At 38.9% G+C, this 24,848-nt stretch overlaps 1 protein-coding gene across 2 annotated transcripts in view; it reads right to left on the reverse strand.

Annotated features, from left to right (window-relative positions):
* Window positions 1–24,848, reverse strand: part of DEPDC1B (DEP domain containing 1B) — an 84,384-nt gene that overhangs the window by 38,786 nt on the left and 20,750 nt on the right. For both annotated transcript variants that reach the window (XM_047877456.1, XM_047877464.1), the window contains 4 exons: window positions 9,803–9,938; window positions 5,014–5,141; window positions 4,245–4,375; window positions 2,264–2,311 (listed from right to left, as the gene is read on the reverse strand). In XM_047877456.1, the coding sequence (XP_047733412.1) occupies window positions 2,264–2,311; window positions 4,245–4,375; window positions 5,014–5,141; window positions 9,803–9,938 (443 nt within the window). The remainder of the gene's footprint in view (window positions 1–2,263; window positions 2,312–4,244; window positions 4,376–5,013; window positions 5,142–9,802; window positions 9,939–24,848) is intronic.

Consider the following 24,848-nt stretch of genomic DNA (forward strand, 5'->3'; position numbering starts at 1 on the left):
GTAGGCCCCATGAGAGGAGGCCATATTTCTAAGATCTTCTGTTTCTTAATCATCTTGAACTTCAGAATAGCTTTTATAAATGTTATTCCTGACAGATCTTGGAAAAAAGTTGTCTGTATCTGTTTTTGTTTTTTGTTTTTTTTTTATTGAATGCAATGTACATGCACAAAGAAGACACAGTTAACCTGGTTTTATACTTAGTATCAGTTCATCATCCTGTGGCCAACCATGAGGCTGGACAAGGAAAGAATGCAGGCCTATGTGCACATGGTCTACCAATGGGCCTCAGAGAAAGAGGTAGGCAGGAAATTTACAGAAAAGGAGGCAAGAAGCCTTCAAAATATCACATAAACCAGCCAGCCTATCCTTTTTGTTCCCTATTACATGACTGTAATGGGAACCTAGACTCAATAAGGATAAGAAGGATAAGTAACAGGTCATCACTTTGATAGACTCAAAGTAAACTCAAGGGGCCAAGGAGCATTTGGAAAATTTAATAATGTCACAAAACTATTCAAAAGGATATTCTTGCCTTTTGGTCACTTTGTCTTTGAAACATAAATAAGCATTTTTATGGATATGCCAACTATCTGTAAAACACTGCACTTGATACATGTGAGACATGTCCCTGTTCTCAAGAATTTCCACCTAATAATATAACACCACCACACACATGGAGAACATTATTAAGTTGCTCTTTACATCTTTCCTCTCCATTAATAAGTAATTCCAATTATTATAATATTCCTGCAGAAGTTTTTGTGGCTTTATGTATACATCTTACTTGCAGGAAAAGTTACACTCTTCACAACATTTTGATCACTGATAAATCTGTATCATAATCCCACCTTAATATACATTATACAACATATTATAGCCTAGATTTGTCATACTGGCTTCTTCTATTCTTTCCCAGTTCATCAATTACCAAATGCTTGGTTTGCCAGGAATTTAGAAATGGGTAATTTAACTTTGCATTTAGACCTTCTATCTCGTCATTGCCAACACTGTCCAAAGATATAATTTAAATTTAATTTACCTCAAATGGTTGATTGGGAATAATAAAAAGCACTCTCCCAAGCTAAAAGCACTCTATGTCTCAGACGTCCCAAAATATTAACCAAAACCAATGAAAATTTAATAGTTAAACACAGAGAACCTTGGGCTTCATACAAGCTAATAATTGGTATTCATATTCAGAATGATAGTATATAATCATTGTCCACATATTATGACTGGAATTACCTACAGTAAGCTGCTTGGTTATCTTAATTTCATTCTATAATCAAACAAAACTAACATCAATTAAATAAATCATTCAGAGTCTACTAACTCAAAATTTTATTATACCTGTCTCTGTACATGCTAGTTCTACCCAAAAGGTACCTCTCTCAGGCCATCTGTGAGGCTTAAAGGCCTCATAGACCAAATGTCACCACTATTAGCAAAAGAACTAGAATTCTTCTCATTAAAATCACTTGTTTGGGTTAAGCCATTAACTATTAGAATTCCTTCTTTGGGTTAACCCTTCTAAAAAATCCCCAGAAAAAAATGGCAATGTTAGTGGGATACTATAATACATTTTTCACAGTGCCTACAGCATCCAATGACGTGGATATCACATGCCTGTGAAATGGACTGTGGGTGCCTATGAAAATCCTCAGAAGGACCATTGTGATCCAAGCCCCTTCGTTTTACATCCAATTACTGAAACATCCCTTCTTGTTTCTCTGCACGCCAAGTTCTTCTCCTTCCAAACCAGCCTGCTTATCAGTCAGACTAGTCTAAAATATTTCTTTCCCATTTCAACTGGTGCCCTATAAAAAGCCAATAGTAGATAGGAGCTGCTGAGCAAATGGAGATGTAAATATAGGGCATATTTAGGGATATATGTTTTAGGAATAAAATACATGCTTTAGAAATAAAAATGTGCAAACGGTCAACAGGCAGCTATCTGTACAATATTATATTCAATACTACTAATTTTTCTTTACTGTGCAGTCAGAAGTAGTAGTATGGGCAAATCTGTAGTGTGATTATATGCACTAGAAAAAAGAAGCACAAAATACCTTTAAAAATGTTCTATAACTCAGCCCTTTCACCGAGTCACAAATTCATCACTAAAAGCACACAAGTCCCAAAATAATTAACTGCCAGTCTCACAGGTGTCAAATCAATGTTCAGCCATTGAGCAAAAATATTTTCTAATTCAGGGCACTAATTTCTGTTAATCTCATAAAACTGGAGGATAATTAGTACTTACAATTTGCCAAACACTTCATAGCTGACAGTACCCAATGAGGAAGTTCTTCTGCAGAGAAATGAAAATAAAAAGAAGGTATTTTACTCAACTGCATATAACTCAAAGAATTATATACATACATAGTATCATAAGAATATATAACTTGCCCAAATAATATGAAACCTATCTGCCAATCGCAAACCACAAATCACCTATTAATATAGCCGAATGTTTTAAAAACATGGAAATTTTTCTTTTGCAGCAGTGTTCCAATATGCTTTTATAAATCATGCCTACAAATTTCTCTAAGGATAAGATGCACCTTTTGAAGCTTTGGTGAAAAGTATACATCTGACAGTTTATTGCAAAGAAGCAAACTAACAGATCAGTTATCCTAGGAATTAAAGAAGGAAAAGAAAAAACAGAAAAAGCAAAAATATTAGTTATCAATTGTATTTGTGAATTCAGTTCAGCAAACAGCTTAAAAAAAAAAAGGTGAATTCTGTATGTCCAATGTCCAATATAAGCATCATTTTACACATTTCAATTTTCAAAATGTTTCAGGGCAAGAAAGTGCTACTGACATACTAATATAGGCTACCTCTTTTAGGACAGTATTAAAATAATAATTGTTAACACGGCTACCAAAAGTCCCAGCTGAGCCTTTTTTCTGGAGTCTCTCCCCTCCTTTGATGAGATGGACCTCTGATGAGATGGACCATCACTCATGCTTCCCCTTCTCCACTTTCTAAAAACTGCAAAGATACTGGCTGAACTGTGCTAGATCTAATGAACCTGAGGCTCTTCTTTCTGAAGAACTTGATAAGACAAAAGATGACTGGTCATCTAACTGGTAGGTAAAAGTATTCATGTTTGCTGCACTCAAAGAATGTGGAAGGATTTTAGATATATTTCAAAGGCAATACTTCCATCATTCTATGTAAGTTAATTTTATATGTTGATATTAACCTGACAACTCACAAGGTCACAAATTCGTTTGTTTCCTTAATGTCCTTCATTCCCAATACAGGGACTATATGAAAGAAGTGTTTCAAGTTTCAATGACACATTCTGTTCCTGTCAGGAAACATGGCCTAGAAAAACCTCTTCCCCTCTCACAGCTGCTGAGGCTCCTTCTGGTAGAGCTCCATCTTGTTGCCCAGGCGACTCCAGCTCTAAATTTAATAATAATTTATAAAAACCCAAAAGTACTATAGCATCTTCCCACATCCAAAGGTCATTCTAGTTCCAGCTATTTCCAGGACCAAGGGTTGGAAGTAAAGGAAGAACTATTCAAAAAACCCATCTAATTCTGGTCCATCCCTGATCCAAGCGAAGTAAGCTTTAAAATCAGTAAATCAGTTCGGGGATTCTGGCCCACAATGGGTACCATGACCTTATTTTTCCAAACAAAAAAAGAGGATAGGCAGCTGCCTAATGTCTTTTTTTCCTGATTTGTAAACTGGCTTGGAATAAAAGGTATAAAAAAAATTGAAGCACCTTCAGCATTTACAGAACTACCCTTATTAATTAAAAAAAAACAAAAAACAAAAAAAAACAAAAAAAACCGACATAAACCAAGACTATTCTGGAAAATCTACCACAGAGACTCCATAATGAAAAGGTCGGGGAGAATCTAAAATCAGTCAAACTCACCTGAAACCTAAAATTAATCTCCAAGACCCAGTTCTAACTGACTTAAGCACTCAGGTCTTAAACTTACCTACTTTTCAGGGATTTTCTGTGAATAATATAGAACCACTTAATGCCCAGTGTGACAAACATTGAACTAGCCTCTGGATGGACTGTGCTGAGGCTTTGACTTTCCATGACATCTCCTTTATGCACACAATCATTTAAAAGGCATGAAAGTGAGAGAAGGCTATACATACTGAGGAGGTACCTTCATTGAGGGTTTGAGGAATGGTCAAAAAGAAGCTGAGGGAGCTGTGCAGCCAGCATAGTGGATCAAATGGGACCACAGTGGTTTTTATGCACTTACTTGACTTGTCATCAAGGATGACAACTCCCTGCTTGCTCACACTATATACATTATGGATGATAAACTTGGAGTTGACCAGTTTAATATCTAAGACTTCTTCCAAAGAATCCAGGCCAAGGACTTTCTGTAAACTGAAAAGATGTATGATAATTAATTACTTTAAAAAATCATTATTACCCAAAAACCCGGCATGTAAAAGATCAATCTTCAAAATGTGCTGCTTTTAGGCATTTTATACAATCTTTGGCAAAAAGGCTAGAAACTAAATATGACAAAACAAATTTAAAAGATCCTTGGGTCATTAACATGTTGCTTCACTAATTTAATATAACACCTTCAATGCCAGGAAAAAGATTTCATAAGACACAATAAAAACAGAAAATAGCTTATCCAATGATGAGAAACTGCTATTAGTACACGTTTGTGAGGGAAAGAAAATGCTTTGTAACATCATTTACCTTAATTACCTACAGTACAGCAAGTATCTAGGAGATGAAATTTACCACTGTGTTTCATTAAACATAAAACTTCAGTGTTACTAGAAAGTTGAAGAACTTTTAAACTTCTATTCTTAACTGTCCTATAAATGACAAGAGAAAATTCCCAGAATTCAGTTAAATTATGTTTGCTAAGCAGCATAGCTGCAAATGCAAAGTTAAGCTTTTAATACATAATTTCAGAAAATTAAATATGCAGAGAGTAGTAGAGAAGCAAACCACAAAAAAAAAAAAAAACACTGAAAGTTCTCATTAATATCAAATGCACATACTATGATAATGTCATAGACTTCCATATCTCTTCTACATTGGCCTCCGTCAGCTGTCTGCGGTAGACAAGACGGCAGGCCGGCACCTCTCCAATAGCAATACTGTGACGCTTGAACCACATCTCAGAGTTCTAATTGGGGGAGAGAAGAAAGAAAAAGAGAATAAATATTTCAACAGGCAGTAGTATGAGAAATTTCTTTGACTTGGTTATTTGTAATTTGATTTAAAATAATAACTAGAAATATAAACTAACTTTCTTTGTACTGACTGCAGAGAAGTATAACTGTTAAAGATCAGGTTATATCATAAATGCGTATTTGTAAATTGCAAAAGAACTATAGCAATAAACATGACATTGACTAGCTATTTTTTTCCTGTGGAAATTTCAACTAATCAACGAGGTAGCCATGAAATAAAATTGTATTAATTCAAAATTAAGTCAAAGAATACCTATCCAAAAAAAAAAAAAAAAAAAAAAGAATACCTATCCATATTCACACGCTGCCCAAACTGAGTGATTGTTTAAAACAAAATTAAAGTCTATTACTTTTAAGAACTCTCTATTTTTTATAAGCAAAAATCAAATAAGTACAATTTGAAGAGCAACCCCCAGATCTTAGGCAACTGCAGAAGGCAGAAAAAACAAGAGCTCCCCGGAAAACTGAGACAGTAGGAAGAAAAACTAAAATTCAGAGAGGTTAAATAATTTGCTCAAAGCCACACAGCTTTACCAGTTCAACATTCTTAGTATCTCCTTTCTCACATAGTCTACTAAACGTTTAATTCTTAAAACTTCCTTTTTATAATCACAAAGAGAAACATTGAGGTTTTACAGACAAAACATGTAAGAAATCACTTATAAAGATTTTCTGTAATAGTTTTTTACGAAAGTATCATTACAGAAAAATCTTATAAATTTGGATGAAAGGAGCCAGAAAGTTATTTTATGATTTTGTTTTTAGAGAATTACTGAATTACAAAAGAAAGTCGAAGACCATGTGGATTTGTGAATTTTTTTTAAGTATCTAAATTAAATTAGGTGTTCATTTTTGAAGGCAGGCATGTAAATTGTTGCATTTGCCTAGAAAATCTACTTCCAACTGAGAACAAACTGAGGGTTGATGGGGGGTGGGAGGGAGGGAAGGGTGGTTGAGGCATATTGAGGAGGGCACTTGTTGGGATGAGCACTGGGTGTTGTATGGAAACCAATTTGACAATAAATTTCATATTTAAAAAAATTGCCACTAGGCAACACACACACAAAAAAATCTACTTCCAAATGTTACCTTTTATAAAAAAATTTTTTCTTACATTTATTCATTTTTGAGAGACAGAGAGAGAGCACAAGTGAGGGAGGGTCAGAGAGAGAGGGAGACACAGAATCTGAAGCAGGCTCCAGGCTCTGAGCTGTCAGCACACAGCCCGATGCAGGGCTCAAACTAACAAACCACGAGATCATGACCTTAGCCAAAGTCAGACGCTTAACTGACCAAGCCACCCAGGCGCCTCCAAAAGGTTAGCTTAAAGAAATACCATGGACATACTCAACTAATTATGTGTAAAGACATTGCTCATTACATTGTTTACCAGAAAACTAGAAACATGGTATGTACTAACAGGAAGGGACTAGATACATAAACTATAGTGCTTTTATATTAGACAAGATACAGATACTAAATATGATGTCAAATGTTTAATAACATGAAAAAAGGGGGTAACTGGGTAACTCAGTTGGTTAAACATCTGACTCATAATTTTGGCTCAGGTCATGATCTCATGATTCATGAGTCCAAGCCCCTCATCGGGCTCTGTTCTGACAGTATAAAATCTGCATGGGATTCTCTCTCTTCTCTTCTCTTTCTCTCTTTCTCTCTCTCTGTCTCTGTCTCTCTCTGTCTCTCTGTCTCTCTCTCTCTCTCTCCTTCTCTCTCTGTCCCTTCCCTGCTTGTACACTTGTTCTCTCTCTCTCTCAAAATAAATAAACTTAAAAATAATAACATGATGGGGCGTCTGGGTGGCTCAGTCAGTTGAGTGTCCAACTTCAACTCAGCTCATGATCTCGTGGTTTGTGAGTTTGAGCCCCGCGTCGGGCTCTGTGCTGACAACTCGGAGCCTGGAGGCTGCTTTGGATTCTGTGTCTCCCTCTCTCACTGACCCTCTCCCATTCATGCTCTGTCTCTCTCTGTCTCAAAAATAAATAAACATTAAAAAAAAAAATTTTTTTTTTTAAATAATAACATGAAAAAAGAAGCAAAACATTGTTGTAAGTGAAGAACACAGGCCACAAAAAACTCAACATGATCTTCTTTTGGAGGTAAAAATGTGCACAGAAAAAAGAATACAGAAGAAAAATGTTAATATTAATTCTCTCTGGATGATATCATGGGTGATTTTTTTTTTCATCTCTGCCTGAAAACAATTCTATTGAATAAGTGAATTACAGCAATAGCAGTTAAGTTACTGACTACCTGTGGGCCAGACACCATTCTAAGCACTTTATAGATATGAACTCACCTGATTCTCACAACAAGCCTACCTCAGAGGGTACTATTATCATCTCAGTTTCACCAATAAGAAAACTGAGACACAAACACAATGACTAAAACAGAGAAACAAGTCCAAATAAATAGTAAATGGAGGAGCCAAGATCCAAACCCGGTCGACTCGCTCCAGAGTGCACAATCTTACTTTCCATACTATTCTGCCCCTCAGCAAACACAACGGTTTCATTTTACTCTTTTATGTTTTAACTGTGTAAGTGGCTAGGCAAGAGAAAAGACAGGATAAAACAAAAAAACCACCGAGCAAAGAGGAAGCAAAGATAGAAACAGGGAAAGTAAAATAGAAATAAATGATGAGTTGAAGTTCTTTTTAAGAAAGATGACATTTCTTTATTGACATTAATAACCTCATCATTCTAAAACCTACACCAAGGCCCAAGCGGGGACACAGATCCTGCTCTGCCATTCTTCCTGTGAACCATGCTCAAGAGGTAGCAGCCTAAGCTTTGCTGGAATTACAATGAGCAGGGAGCTCAAACCTCTACCATTTGAATTAAGGGGGATGTATAAGAAAGAGAAGGCGAGACAAAAGCATCAAAACAAATACAGGTACAGATGACCTGGGAAAGGATAAGCTTTGGGCTAAAATGGTTGATGAATCTAGAGCATTGGTCTACCACTTCAGGGCTCCTGAAAAATTAGAAAATGACAAGAAAAGACAGAAGTCATTGTCACTAGGGCATTAAAGTATGCTAATGAGCATTTGGTCTTCTGCAGGTGATACCAGGAATATTCCAACTTCATAGAACCAAGTGGAATAGAAAAGGAAAGTAGTTATTATCGATGACATAAATACATATTAATTTACGGGATTTTATCTCCTTTGTATAAACAGCACTGAAGACCTTATAATGAAAAAAAATGTCTGTTGAATAGCCACTCTGCCAATGGGGTCATATCAAATGTTTAAATGCAAATGTTAAAAGAAAAAAATGTACCTGATCTCATGGAACTTATATTCTAATTTTCTCTGGGACAGAAACTATCAACTAGACCTCAATTAAGTACTCCTTATTAGGAATTAATTAAAAGTCCTCAAATACCCTAAGTCACTTGACTCTGTTTTCTAATTATCTATTTTGGTACTGTATGCTTCACTAGACTATGAGCCTTTTTAGAGTAAAAACTGTATCACATATTACTGTGTCTGTGGAGCCTAGCACAATTCATGGCACACAGTAGACGCTGATTCAATATTATCTTTGTTGAGTAAATAAATTAATTAATGACTTCCAAATATGATCCTGCCTTTAAGTTCCAGGATCATTATCTCCATCTGCCTATGAGACACTTCCATTTAAGATAAGCCAGGTTTATCACCAATCATATTTAAAACCAAATTCATCACCATCCTGACTGACAAACCTGCAAGTCCTTAAAGGAGTCCTTATTTCTGTTACTGGTGCCACTCTCTTTCTAGAATTATCTTTAATAAAGCCTAAGCTTCTTAGCTATTCTCTTCAAACTGAAAATACAATCTCTTTTAAAAATAAGTGTTTTTTCTTTTAATTACATCGCCTAAAAATGTTTACATCCCATCTTCGCAAACAAACGTATGAACTGGACATCTAGTCCTATTGGACTAGACTAACTTAAAACACTGGTGTGAGTACAATTCTTAAAAACTGCCATATAAAAGTTTTTCTTTGTATTTTATCTTTTAGCATCGTCTCAATCATGGTAGTTTTCTACTGGGAATATTTTAATGAAAAAGGATACCAAAAAAATTAGATTATTCAACAATAAGCTTAGGTTTTCCAAAACTAACAGAATCTACCTTTGATCATCTATAGTGTCAGGGGTCATTCCACAATACTTCACATCCTAACCTTCTCATTCTCAACTAGTAATAGAACAAAATCCAGGAGACAAAGAGGCAAAAGAGTAAATTCTAGAACACAAGAGAATGAGATTATAAGGAAGTTGTCACATAAACCTACTTGTTCTGAACATATGAAAATAGGTACCATATATATGCCAAAGCCTCAACAGGCAAGAGTTCAACAGCTAATCTTTCCTTGTCACTGTTCTCTCAGCTACTGACACCTAAGATATTTTAAAGTACTTTCAGACCATTGTTCCTAAGGGACCAGTAGAAAAAAGACTAAGGCTGGTGGTTCACAGATCATATCCTATTTCTGGTAGCTGCTAGACCCGCCCCAGCCACCGCCACCACCATCACCCCACTCCGCCCCGACCATCCCACCCACTCTTTTAGTAACACACTTACCATCACAAGTGGCCTCACTGGGATGTTCTCTTGTGAAGTCCCTGGTGGGGGGTCATTCCATTCTGGAAATTTTATAGCATCTTTTTGGTATGTAGGCTTCTTTGGATATGGTTTCAGGGGTGAGGAAGGAGGAAACCTAAAAACCAAGAAGGAAATCTCTATTATTTCAGTCAGTGGGAGACACAGATATTTTAACAATAGCCCCCATTTCTTCTGTCCTTGATAATTTATGTAATAATTCCAAACTTCAGATAATGGAATTCTCACTATCAATCAGAGTATGAATGCTCAAATTATTACACATGGCTCACTATGCCCAACATACGATTTTTTTCAAAATTCATTCATTATGTCTACTAGAAAACATTTATGAAAACAGGAATCAAACCTGTGACACATTATTAAATAAATAAATAAAATTTGTTCTCTTATCAAGTGATTTTCACGAATAAAGATATTCTTAATGGACTGCTGGAGCAAGCCAGTTCTTTCACCCAGCTGGAAATCCTTAGTACCTCACAACTCTCTGAAATGTCTAGGTGGTACGTATGCAAAAGAAAATATGGACCGATGAATGTTCAGCGCTACTTGCTGAGGAAGATCATATCAGCACAAGAATCTTTTACCCTAATGTTCATTTTTATAACTATTTCAAAAGAAGATTAATCAATCCTCTTTCCCTTGAATATGGAACACTTCACAGTGAGATGGAAGCCTCAGTCCTAGAGGAGGTGAAAGCTGCCCAGTGTCCTTCTGCCTTTTGATCCCCTCCTCTGTCCCCATACCGCCAAGTCACTGGCAACATCACTCCTTGGACCAACACAGAGAAACCTAAATATGCTAACCCTCCTTAAATCAGTCTAGGCCATACCTGATAAACAACAATAGAAAGGTAACTAAATACATATTTTCCTCAGAGTAACTATTCTTGTTAGTTTGTTAGAAAAAGACAGGCTGCAGGACATTGAAAAGGTAACACAAGATCTCTAGTTCTTCATGTTGACATGGAAGTCAGTAGGTAGTTTACTTTTCATTTATTTAAGCCAAAATAAAGGTTTAAAATCTTATCCATGATACCTGTAGGAAAAATAATCCAAATAAACTAGAAAGATCTTATTCCTAAGGCAAATGAAGACAGAAATAGTTTTCAAATGCCTATAGTTTACCAAAAGAGTTTGTATTGCGGTGAATCAGAAGAATCACAAGTAATAAGCACTATGAAGCAACATTTCAAAAATAGTCACAATAGACTTGAAAGGGATGGCTAGAGGCACCTGGGTGACTCAGTTGGTTAAGCGTCCAACTTTGGCTCAGGTCATAATCTTGTAGTCCTGGGTTTGAGCCCTGAGTCTGGCTCTGTGCTAACAGCTCAGAGCCTGGAGCCTGCTTCGGATTCTGTGTCTCCCCCTCTCAATGCCCCACTTGCACGCTCTCTCTCAAAAAAAAAAAATAAATAAACATTAAAAAAAAAGTGATGGCTAATGAAGATAAGTTTCATCTTCTCTGAAAAAAATATGCAATGACTTTGCTTTATTTGAAAAGTCAATGAGAAAAAAATGAAATCATTAAATCAAAGATAAATAAACTGAAAGCTTAAATTTTTTAATCAAGTTAAAAGACAGGTATTTTCAAACAATTCCAAAATATAAATTAAATCTCTAAAGCCCATAAAAGTCACTCTACTTCTTTTTTTTAATGTTTTATTTATTTTTGAGAGAGAGAAAGACAGAGTGCAAGCAGGGTAGAAGCAGACAGAGAAGGACACAGAATCCGAAGCAGGCTCCAGGCTCTTAGCTGTCAGCACAAAGCCAGATGCATGGCTTAAACCCACGAACAGTGAGATCATGACCCGAGCCAAAGTTGGACACTTAACTGCTTGAGCCACACAGTTGCCCCTACTCCTTAAGTAAAGGCTGGCTTTTACTTAAGCCAGCTTATTTCTAAGAAGCCAACAATCATAACACAAGTCCTACTGCCAACATACAGCACGTAGGCACACACTCAGGTACACACAAACACTCTCACATTCAAAAACACATGTGGTGTAGCAAATTGTCTCCAGGGAATTCGGAGATCACCCATTTCTCAGTTCTTTAAAAATTAAACACCATCCCGGGGTGCCTGGATGGCTCAGTCGGTTAGGTGTCTGACTTCAGGTCAGGTCATGACCTCACAATTCATTCAAGCTCCACATCAGGCTCTCTGCTGTCAGTTCAGAGCCCACTTTGGATACTCTCCTCTCTCTCTCTCTGCTCCTCCCCCCACTCTCTCTCTCTCACACATCCTCTCTCTCAAAAAAAAAACATTAAAAAAAATTTAAACACCATCCCTACTCCCACCCCACCACTAACACCCACTGCTTATTCCCCAACTCTGTCAACTAAAGTGTGAAAACTTGACCTGTGCTCCAGCCCTAGTTCTCTCCGGAACAGTCTTTGTGTCCTCTGGAAAATAACAGTGTCTCTAAGTTTATTCATTTGTCAAACAAAGGGATTAAATTGGATGATCCATAAATTTCCTCCTGGGTTCAAAATGCGTTTCTTGTATTCCCACACCCTGAAACAAGTAATAGCTTCCAAAACCCACAGCAGCAGTTCCTAAGTGGAGAACTGTGATTGAAGAGATACCAGGGAGTCACTTTCTGCCTTTGCCCTGAGAAGATGCCCTGGGAAGATCAATAACAGATGTGGTGTCTTTGCAGCCACCTGGCCAGAGATGAAATGCAGAAGAGCTCCCTCTCGTGGACTGTTTTTATTGTGTGTATTGAAAGTTTTCCATTTAATTCTAACACTTTAATCATGTCTTCTCAGGCTTCAAAGGCAGTCACAGATGATCTAATCCAACTGTCACGTTCTTTACTTATGGAAATCAAGGCCCAAAAGAGGAAAGCAACTTATTAAAAGACTCACAACTAACTGGCCATGCAAACAAACCATCTTGCACAAAAGATTTGTAAGCCCTTTAATAAGGACATCACAAAACTTTATTGAAAAACATTAATGAAGTAAATTGATAGATGTATCATATTGGTAAATAAGATTCAATATCAATATTCAACAGCAAAATGGCAATGTAAATATTCCTCATGAAGATATACACTTACAGAGAAATTCTAATTAGAACATAAAGTTTTTTATGAAATATGATAAACTGATTCTAAGTTTACATGGAAATGCAAGAGGCCAAAAACAATCAAGACATTCTTAAAGAAGAAAAACAAAGCGAGGAGACTTACCCTACCAGCTATCAAGGCTAATTAAGATAATATGGTAGGGCTATACTGATGGCATAGACTATGGATTCTCAGCCTCAGCATTATTGACATTTGGGGCTGGATAATTTTGTGGTGGAGAGCTATCCTGTGTTCCATAGGTTGTTTAGCAGCATCCCTGGCCTCCACCCACTAGATGCTAGTAGCACACCCTCCCAAGTGTGACAACCAAAAATATTTCCAGACACTGTCCCCAGCAAAATGGCCCCCAGTGGAAAATCATGGGCCCAGACAGATAATCTAAAACAAACATACACATTTATTTAGAAACCTGGTTTATGGCAGACCAGACATTACAGATCAGTGAGAATGTATGGACTGTTCAATAAAGAGTTCTGGTCCAAGAGTTTCACACATGGGAAACGTGAAATTGCACCCCTGCTGTAGACTGCACCTCCAAAGATGTTTTACAAAGGCACTTCCCTCCCACATGCTTCTCTGCAAGTGATCTTGCCACCACTCTATCAAGAGGCAGCAGAGTGTGTTTCTCTACTCTTTTGGTTCTGGGTGAGACTCCCTCCAAGGGCTTTAGTAACTAGGATGGCAAGAGTAAGAGGGTGCCAGTTCTACAGCCTGTATTTGCTTCAGATCATTAAGAAACAAATTTTATACTTCAAGTGTGAAAAAAAAAAGGGGGGGGGGGGTGCCAGTTCTGGGCATTAGCCTTAAAATGGCCTGGAATGCCCTTCCTGCCTCTAAGAGCTTCCACTCTTCTTGCCAAGCTCCCTCTTATAGACTAGCCATCATGTAAAGAAGGGGGAGTACTCTGAGACCAGAATACTGCGAGGCACGTAAGCATCAAAAAGAGGTCCTAGAAGATGAGACACTGCATGGAAAGAAACTTGAGGTCAAGTATATGGCAGTTCCAGACTTGTGCATGCAGAGGTCACCATGGAGGTGCACTTTCCAGGCTCAGCAGTCCCAGCCAATGTCCAGCTAAGACTTCCCAAACTCCTCACAAAATTATGTAAAAGCAACAACAGTCTTAAGCCACTGTGTTTGGGCATAGTTTTGTTACACAACAACAGATAAGCTGAAAAGAAATTTATTTATATCAGAACAGGCAGTCAGTGGACCTCTGAAGAGCCTCAGGGAGACTTGTTACAGGAACGTGGAAGGGCCGTGAGAAGGCTGAGGTTGGAGGGATAGGAAAGACCCATGTTGCCTAGTGGCAACAATTCCAGTCAAAATTGTCCCCTGCAGTGACATGGAAAATATGAAAGGTGGATTTGGATAAGGAATTTTCCAAGATGAATGTTGAAAGTGCCAACCAGTCTCTTTCAGTTTTGATAACCAGGTATGGATGGACAAAGATAAACTAGAGAATGACCACTTCAAATTTTAAGCAGAATTTAAAGGAAACATAAAAGAGCTATGACTTGATTCATAAACAAAACTATTTCTCATCCCCAGTCTCTCTCAACAAAAGGTTCTCAAAGTAAAATGGCCTTACAACCAATATCAAATTCAAGATGTTTCTAGTAAGACATGGTTCTTGGGTAGTTGCATGCGTGGCTATAAAATACTTTTACTATAACCTTAAAAAGATTTAAGGCAGTACCTTACAGATCATCTTGGTTAAAGTTAGAGTTTAAGAATCTTGAAGGTGTTGTATCATGGCAGACTTATAAGTAGCCCAGGGAGAAAAGAGCCTGTTTCAAAGACACTTGTGTGACTTTTGTCTAATGGAATAAATCAAAATAAAATTCACAGAAAAGCCACAGCACTTTTAAGACACTAATACTAGCAGAATCACCATCCACTTGGACTAAAAAGTGAACAGTTCAAAATGCAAAAAAACCAGTCAAGAATCTCAAGCTTCTGTAAGCAGGAAGTTTATCAGAAAGTTATGTCACTGCAAACATGAGCCATTCTTTATGGAAAAGGAAAAATGACTAAGTGTGCAGAGACAAGACTCTAGGGGGAAGAGCCAGGAACCATGTACCATCACTCACAGGAAGCAGAACTGGGCGCTAATCAAGGAATGGCAGACAGATGTTCAACTGCATTTTAGAAGTGCTATAGACTAACACTGTTTTATGTGATGCCATAATGGGACAAATTTAGAGAGTCATGATGCAGAGGATGAATGCAGTTTGCCAATGAATGCCATTGTGGCCAAAGTGTATTTTGCAAGAATGGCCACAACAGTATTGCCCATCCTTCCCCAATGTGACTCTTCTCCAGTGTGACTCTTCCTCAGTGTAACTTTGATGAGGTCAAATATTCAACAGGATGAGATGATTTCTCTACCTCTTTGAATGTGAACAGGCCCTTTGGCTGCTTTGACAAACAGAACATGGCAGAAGTGACACTTTGCTGATTCCAGGAATAGACCTTACCTAGCTGGCAGTTTCCTCTTTTAGCCTATTGTAAATACTTGCTCTTGGGATGCTCATTCTTGGGACATAACCTCTTGGAAGCCAGCCACCATATAAGAATAGTGACCACCCTAACAACATCATGTCATGAAAAGTATAACCCATGTGAAAATGCCCGATACGATCAAACCTCATGTGAAAAGAGAGAGGGGCCAAGAAGCACAAAGGCACCAACCACAACTCTGAGCAGAGAAATAAGTCATCTTGGAAGTGAATTGTGCAGCCCAACTGATGCTTTATGGGTAATGGGCAAACTGCCAGATGTGCTCTTTCTCAATTCTTGACACAAAATTATGAGCAAAATAAAATGCTTAAAGCCACTAATGTTTGAGATAGGTTGTTTCTCAGAATGAGAATACCAGAACAATCCCAAATTCACACCATGAATAAAAATCATCGGTAAAAACCTTAAAATTTAGAATATAATATAAGAAAATATCTCTCTGACTTTCAGTAATAAAAGGACTCTTGTTAAGCAAGATACAAAAACCATAAAGTAAATGGGGCGCCTGGGTGATTTAGTCGGTTGAGCACCTGACTTGAGCTCAGGTCATGATCTCATGGCTCGTGAGGTCGAGTCCCATGTTGGGCTCTGTGCTGACAGCTCAGAGCCTAGAGCCTGCCTCAGATTCTGTCTCCCATTCCCTCTGCCCCTCCCCTGTTTGTGCTCGCCACCACCCCCATCTCTGTCTCAAAAATAAATAAATATTTTAAAAACTTTAAAACAACATAAACTATTAAAAAAAAGATTGACACATTCACTTACATTAAAATAAAAAAAGTTCTGCTTATCAAGACACAATAAAATGAAAAAAAGGAGATCTTTGCAATCCAAATAATTGAAAAAAATTATATCAATCCAAATAATTGACAAAAAGGATTAATATCCAGAATATACTTTTTTTTAACTCCTAAAAACATATAAGAAAAAAAATCCTATAGAAAAAGGGCAAACACATGAACCAGGCATTTTCAGATGTGGAACCAGGAATGATGATAAACATATAAAAGACACTTGATCCATCGATAATCAAATAATATCACAACAAGACAGCATTTCATACTTACCAGATTGGCAAAAGATCAAGTCAGTCAATATCAAATGTTTTCTACTACTGGATAAAACTTAGCATATCCCCTATGCTATGTTGGCATTACCTAGTAAAGGTGAAGAAATATGCAGTATCTTCTAAACTAATTTCACTCTATGTAACTCTGGGTAGCCTAAAGAAACTCTTACACATGTACAAAAGGAGACAAGTCCATAAATGTTCATGGCAGCACTGCTTATAAAAGCAAAAAACTGGAAGCAACCCAAATCTCATTGGAAAAGGAAGAGATAATGGATTGTGGTATACTGATAAAATATAAAGTAGCTGAGAAAATTCCTTAACTATAATTAAATACACCAATCCAATACACATGGATGAATCTCAAAAATCATGAGAACTAAAAGTCAGAAAAGAATACATACTGTTTGATATCTGTTATATAAATTTCAAAGCAGAGAAAAATATTTCAGGAGCCAAAATGATCCAAGGATAAGTGTTAAAACAATAGAGAGAAGCAAAGAAATGATTAACACATAAGGCAAGAGTGATGATCTCTTGCAGAAGAAAATGCAAATTGTCAGTGAACAGGTGTTTACTATTCTTATATAAATCATTCAGATAGTTTATACACTCACCTATGGCATATATTTTAAATACAACTGACAACATTTAAAAAGAGCAGAGCTCCCTCCAGTGGGTTATATTGGTCTTTGCTTTTAAAATTCTAAATTTAATTCTACCATTATGATCATGGCTTCCAAAATTAGAGTCTCTTAGAAATGATCTAGTTGTACACTGAATAAAATGAGACCAGAAAAGGAATCAGCACCAGCTAATCATCCAACACAACAACAATCCAGGTCTTACCTGTATTGCCAAATTTTTGGTTGGAAAAAAAGCAGTTAAAAATAAACCATTCCGGGGTGCCTAGGTGGCTCAGTTGGTTGAGCATCCAACTCTTGATTTTGGTTCAGGTCATGATTCCAGAGTCATGGTATCAAGCCTGGCATCGTGTTCTGTGCTGAGCATAGAGCCTGCTTCAGATTCTCTTTCTCTCTCTCTCTCTCTCTCTCTCTCTCTCCCTCACCCCCTCCCCCTCTCCCTCTCCCTCTCTCCCTCTCTCCTTCTGCCTCACTCCCCAGCTCATGCATCTGTCTCACTAAAAATAAAATGAATAGTAATAAACTATCCCAGAACTTAATATATTTTGACAAATTTACTTAAATTAGAATTTATTAACTAATCAATCAATTAAAATATTCTAGGGCATCTAAACTGCAAGGAGAACATAGTTTATAAATCTTAATAAATTTGAGTCATAAATGACACAATGCACTAACAAAGTTCTTCCCATTACATATGCTAAAATTGTTTCTTTAGCATCAGCAGAAATTTGCAGCATCTACAGCTTTTGCCAGCTTGCCTCTTTGCCTTAGTCACCTAAGCCTCTGTACAAGAAAAGCCAGGCAGAAAGTGATTATAGGAGCTGACCTCTCTGAGACTGTGGTTTCCAAGAAACCCAAGCATTAGGCAAACCGGTAGCAATTTGCTGGGCTCCAATGTGCTCTGTACCCATTCAATGTATTGTTCAGGACCAGTAGTGGTATATAGTACAGTATTGTGTAAATGCTGAAAAACCGTAAATGACTATATTTCACAAAAACTGCTTAAAGGTGTATCAGAAACATAAAGTAACTGAGAGAATGAGAATAAAAGATGAAGCTGGAAAAAACAGTTGCCAAACTAAGGAAGCCATGACCTCTGAGATCAGAAATCATTCCTTATTCCATATGAATAAAGATTCCATTATGAGTAAAGGATCAAATAAGTTTTTTTTAAGGAAGGGAGAAATGTGATCTGGTCTGAAAGACACTCTTACCTTATTAGCAATAACTATTTAGAAAATGAATTCCATTCACAACAGAAGAAAATATATAAAATATAACTTAAAGAAATGTGTGAGATCTACAAAGAAAATCACCACTATTTACAATAGCAGCAAAAAACATGAACTACTTAGATCTAAATCTAACAAAACTTGTCCAGCATCAGTACATGCACAACAACAAAGCACGGCTGAGAAATTAAAGACCTAAATGAACTGAGAGCTATGCTATGTTCATGATTTGGAGGGCTCAATTTTGTTAATTTGTCAAATCCTCCAAATTGATCTATAGAGTCCATACAATATCATTAAAAATTTTGACAAAATTTTTATAGAAATGCACAAGGAGAGTCTAAAATTTATGTGGACAAGCAAAAGAACTAGAATAGTCAAAATAATTTTGAAAAATAACAAAGTTGGAGGACTTACATTAACTGATTTTGAGAGTTATTATATGTCTGCAGTAATCAAGACTGTTGTACTGGAGACAAGCTGGACATACAGGACAGTGGAACAATATATAAATTAAGTCACAGGACTTTATATGATGTTATGTCCCATATCCGCAAGAGTACGGCCCAGGATCAAGGAGTAGAAGTAGGAAGAGCCCTATTGACCATCCCTCCCAGTGACCCATCCCCACAACTCTTGGTTCTGCAGTTAGAGGTCCTGTTCCCAAAAGAGAAACAAGTATTCCTGCCAGGAGACATACTAAGTACACTTTAGACTCCTTGCGGCAAGGAGCAGAGGCAAGAAGAGGGGCTGCTGTCATGGTAGGGGTAACTGACCCTGACCAGCAGGAGGAGGGTGGGCTGCTCTTCACCTGTGGGGGCAAGAACACCTTGTTGTATGGAAACCAATTTGACAATAAATTTCATATATTGAAAAAAAAAAAACAAAAAAAGAACACCTATGGCACCTGTTGGTACTTCCTTGTCCCACTGTAACTGTACATGGGTATGGACAGAAACATCAACCTGAGAAGTGTATGGTTGTCAAAGGTCCAGACACTTTCAGGAATGAACTTTAGGGTCACACTATGAGGTAACACACCCAAAGCTTGTCAAGGTGATAGCTGAGGGTGAGGAACTTTACAGTGGCAAGAGGAGAAGAAAGAGGATGAGGACCAGCTGTAGCCCTAAGACCAGCTGTGGCAACAAGGGATATATTCTTCTCAGTAATTTCCATCTCCTGCATGTCGTCTCAGGAGGAAAGTCCCATGCCCATGCAAAGAGAAGCAGATGTGTGCAGCACAAGTGATTGACTATGCCAGCCATGGAGGTGCACGGCCCCTACCTTCCTTCAAGAGGCCAACAGCCTCCAAGACAGTCCCCAGGCTCTAACCGCTGTGCCTTTCAGGCTTTGCCACGATGCTTCCAGCACATCAGTGAGTACACAGTGGGTATTGGAGCTGGGCCAATTCCACCAGAAGACATAGGACTCCTCTAGAAAGCAACTATTGCCCAAGGACTCCCCATCAACCTGGCCAAGACTTTCTCAGAACTGCACCCTATCATCTTAGGTCCTTCCTGCCCAATTCTTTCCCCTCTGCTTTCCCAGAGATCAGACCTGCATCAGAGTCCCAGCCCCTTGCTCCCTTCCCCCTTCAACCATTCCAGACAGGCCCCAAATACTAGCGTTAATTTCCTTTCACATCTAGCCCCATCGTGGCATCTCCTTCTCTTCTCAGAGACTTGAACTAACAGACTCAGGCCTGTCTCACTCCAGTGTGTTTGTTACAGTCCTTCCATTACTGACTTCACAATTATACTTAACTGCAGCTCACTTGATGTGGGAAAAGACTGAGCCACTCTGACTCAGGAACAGGTGGAGTGATTATTGCTTAACTTCTCAGTTTAAAGGGACCTTATTAACCTTTGAACTTCTTTCTCAATGAATACTAGGCATTGTGTTAGGTGTGGGGGACACAGATAACAGCAAATTCTTTCACAGCCTTATCTTCCACCACACCCTTCCTAATAACACCCTCCACGTTCTTATATCCTTCAAGCTCACTTGTGATGACCACTTTTATAAGCAATTCCCTCCACCCTGATTGACCCTCTCCCTTGCCTGGAAACACCCACGGACTCATCAAGACTGAACCCAAGCATCACTTCTGGGCAAAATATTCTCTGACATACACAAGCAGAGTTGATTCCTCAGTCCTCCTATAACACACCCTAATCATGGCATCTGTGATAATGAATTCAGATTTATCTGTCTTCCTAACTAAAATGGAACTCTTTGAAGCATGGGTCATGCATCCAAAGTGTTTAGCACTGTGCCTGGCATAAAGTAGGTATTCCTAGATGCCTGAGAAGAGAAAGGGAAGCAAAAAGAGGACAGCAACAAGCAGCACACTTGACAATCTAACTAACAAGGACCGTAACAAACAAGGACCAACACCAAAAAGAACCCAGAAGTATTTTGCAAGTGGTGAAATGCTGACTGGACACCAGCTGCATAAAAACACTGAAACAGGGGCACCTGGGTGGCTCAGTCGGTTGAGCATCTGACTCCAGCTCAGGTCTTGATCTCACAGTTCATGGTTCAAACCCCATGTCAGGCTCTGTACTGACAGTGAAGAGCCTGCTTGCTCAGCAGCTTGCACATGAACTCTCAAAATAAATAAACATTAAAAAACAAAAACGGTGAAACAGACTATGCTTTCTGACACTCCCATAAAACACCTGTCAGGCCTCTCCCACTGCTAGTTTGCAGGCTTATCAAATTCAGAGAGTAGCCTGCCCCACCCTTCCACAGCCCTCACAAGTCCACTCTTACAGCCTGCACCTCAAGGCAAGTTCCCACTCTTCTCAGAAACTTCTGGTCTGGGGTTAACTGAGAAAAACTGATGGATCCCCATGGGATCATTTTGTTTTGAGGTCAGAGTATTTAAGAACTACTCCTGGGGCGCCTGGGTGGCTCAGATGGCTAAGCATCCAACTCTTCATTTCGGCTCCAGTCATGATCTCATGGTTCATGGGTTCAAGCCCCACATCGGGCTCTGTGCTGATGGCATGAAGCCTGCTTGTGATTCTGTCTCCCTTTCTCTCTCCCTCCCCCTCTCCCTCCCCTGCTCACTCTCTATCTATCTCTCTCTCAAAAATAAATAAACATTTTAAAAAAAGTTTAAAAAAAAAGAACTGTTCAATCTACCTTCTTTGGCCAAAATACCTTTCTCTTCCTCTAAGGGGAGCGTTCAGTGGGTTATGTTCACTGATTTTTCTGGATTCTCTACTTATGAAACTCCATTCTCTATTAATTATAATCACTAGGCATCATGAATTCATAGGAAAGAAACTTGGGTAATGATTAAAGGAAAAAAGAATTAAAGACCAAGTGGGTGAAACAAATACAAAGTGAAGGGAAAAAGAAACATGACACAAAACATGAAACACAGGAATATGACCACACATGAATGGCCAGGGTAGAAAGATAAAACATAGGTTCGAAATTAACCTGAGGTAATCACCAAAAAGCCTAAAAAAAAGGATGCCACAAAAGTTTATCAGTAACCAGTAGATGCTTTTCATGAGTCAAGACAGTCTATTCAATACTCTGTTTAACACACCTACTTTCCCTGGCACATTTTACATCCAAAGAGGGCAGCCATAATGTAACCTCAGGATGAGCTGAGCCTGGTATAGAACTGTCTGCCCCAGGGCAAAGATCAGCTTACGGCTTATTTTTAGCGGATTCTGCTCCTGCACCTCAGGGACTGCCAGGGTCCTCAGGTGGAATCCATCCCCACAGCTTGGGACAGACTGCACTGCTGCTTACCTTTTGGGCAGTCTATATACACACCATAATCATGGCCTGTTTCCTCTGCCCAAAACAATTCCCCAGTTTTGCTCCTTTAACAGGCACTGCCTGTTATATCAGTTTGAGTTGTTGGTTGCAAAAACCGATTCTGACTAATTTAACCAGACACAAAAAAATTGAAAATATCCAAGTAGGTTACAAAATCAATAGGAGGGAGAGCTGGAGAACTAGCATCAGAAAGGGGGAAAAAACGTGCTAGGGAGAAAGGAAGCCACAGCAGCACACAGAGCAGGAACCACAAGGGACAGTCTAGTGTGAGAGCGACGGCTGACACCATGGCCTCTGCATGCCTTTGCCTCTATGTGCTCTGCCCTTGCTCCTGCAGGCCACCACTGCTGTCACAAGAAATTCTATGCTGTCCCTTCCCCTTCACATCTCTCACTTGACATTCAAAGTCGTAGGTAGGAGTGTATCAACCTCCAAGGGCAGGACAGGTCCCTGAACCCTAACTGCTGAAAGACGGAGAATCTCACCTATCTCGGCTTCTACAAGGAAGACAGGGCTCTGCCTCCCTCCAAGGCTCACAAAAACAGGGAATCTCACAAAACAGAAAAGGAGCTTAAAATGTTTGGCAGCAAAAAAGGTGAAATGTCCAGTATATGTTTTTTATCAGTATCCCCACAACTATGACATGGAAACCTGGACATTCATTCTTGACTTTTATGGGAGGAGTGGGTACAGAGACTCTGAGATACTCATCCAGCTCCAAAGGGTCTAAGCTCCCAGAGACTTTATACAGGAACAAATCCTAAAGATTTAGATGTTCACTAACCGCAGATGTATTTGAAGAACTGCAAGGACTTACAGATTGACAGGTGCCTTGACAAAGGTAAGAGTTAGACTCCAGACCTCAGTAAAAGAAAATGTTAAACATCAGTAAAGATTCTAAATGCAAAGGGGTGAAGGGAGAGATCCAAGATGGCAGCATGGGAAGACCCCGAACTCACCTCATCCCAGAGACAAATGGAATCTACACCTACATGTACAGCAATTACTCCTAAAGAACTGAGGGTCAGTGAACAGCTTCTGCACACCCAAGGATAGAGGGACCACACAGAGAATGGGCAGGAGAGACAGAGACAAGGTGATGATGAGAACACCACCCCCCCACACTATAAACTGCAGAAGGAAGGGATAGCAACAGAGGGCCCTCAACAGATTTGCACAACCTGGGGCACAGCAAAAAATAGCAGTTTCAAGGGCAACTAGACTTTGAATGGAGGAATCCCATTTACTAACCCTAGAGCACCCACGGAACAGTGCAGGAACTGCTGAAACTCTCTCGAAGGTTGGAGATGCCAGTGAGGGTCCTGTTTTTGTTCCTCCCCTATCTTGACAGCACAGAGGGGGGCAGGGCCAAGGCACTCTAGCCAGCCTGCTGCCTCAGCAAGCGCAGGGTCCCTGGCCCACACCAGCTCCAGCCATGCTGCCAAGGTGGCCACCCCACCCACACCCGTCCCAGCTCCACCCAGCCCAACAAGGGCTACCGCATGGTCCACTCTGGGAAACCTCCCGGCCCATGCCTCCTCTAGCTCCAGCCATCCCACCAGCATGTCCCCTCTGCAGGGTCCTCCACCCCACTCCAGCTCCGGCTGCACACAGCCAGCCCAAACCACCTCATTCACAGAAACATATACACAAAGTGTATATGAGGAGACAGAAGAATATACTCCAAACGAATTAACAAAACCTCTGAAAAAGAACTAAATACAACAGTGATAAGCAATCTACCTGATAAAGAGTTCAAAGTAATGCTCATAAAGATGTTCACCAGACTGGAGAGAAGAGTGGTTGAACTTAGTGAGAACTTCAACAAAGTTATAAAATATAAAAAAGAACCACCAGAGCTGAAGAACGCAATAACTGAAATAAAAAAACACACTGGAGGGAATTAAGAGCAGATTAAAGGATGCAGATGAACGAATCCGCATTCTGGAACATGGGGTAAGAGAGAACACCCAAGCTGAAGAGCAAAAAGAAAACAGAATTTTAAAAACTGATGATAATAGGTTAAGGGACCTCTGGTACAACAAGCATACTAACATTCACATTATAAGGGTCCCAGAAGAAGACAGACAGAAAGTCACAGAAACTTATTTGAAGAAAAGTTCCCTAACCTGGGGAAAGAAATGTCCATCCAGGTCCCAATAAGATACCTAATAATTAAAATGCCCAAAATTAAAAATAAAAAGAGAATCTTAACAGGGGCAACAGAAAAATAACAATGAAGCCCTTAAACAATCTGGGGGTTAGGAGCAATGACACCCCACTCACTGCCCTCATGCACCCCAAACCCAAGTCTAACTCTGACTCTCCCAAAACTTAACTACGAATAGCCTACCAGTGACCAGAGCCTTGCCGATGAATATAAACAGTCAATTAACATATATTTTGTGTATTATATGTCATATACTATATTCCTACAATAAAGTAAGCTAGAGAAAAGAAAATGTTACTGAGAAAATCATAAAGAAAAAATACATTTATAATACTGTACTGCAAAACATCCACGTATAAGTAGACCCATGCAGTCAAACCCTGTGTTGTTCAAGGGTCAGCTGTGGTTATAAACAACAGAAACTCCCTAAGGCTGTCAATTGATTTTTCAGCAGAAACTGTGTAGGCCACA

The sequence above is a fragment of the Prionailurus viverrinus genome, chromosome A1 (genome assembly GCF_022837055.1).
Source record: "Prionailurus viverrinus isolate Anna chromosome A1, UM_Priviv_1.0, whole genome shotgun sequence".
Lineage (NCBI taxonomy): Eukaryota > Metazoa > Chordata > Mammalia > Carnivora > Felidae > Prionailurus > Prionailurus viverrinus.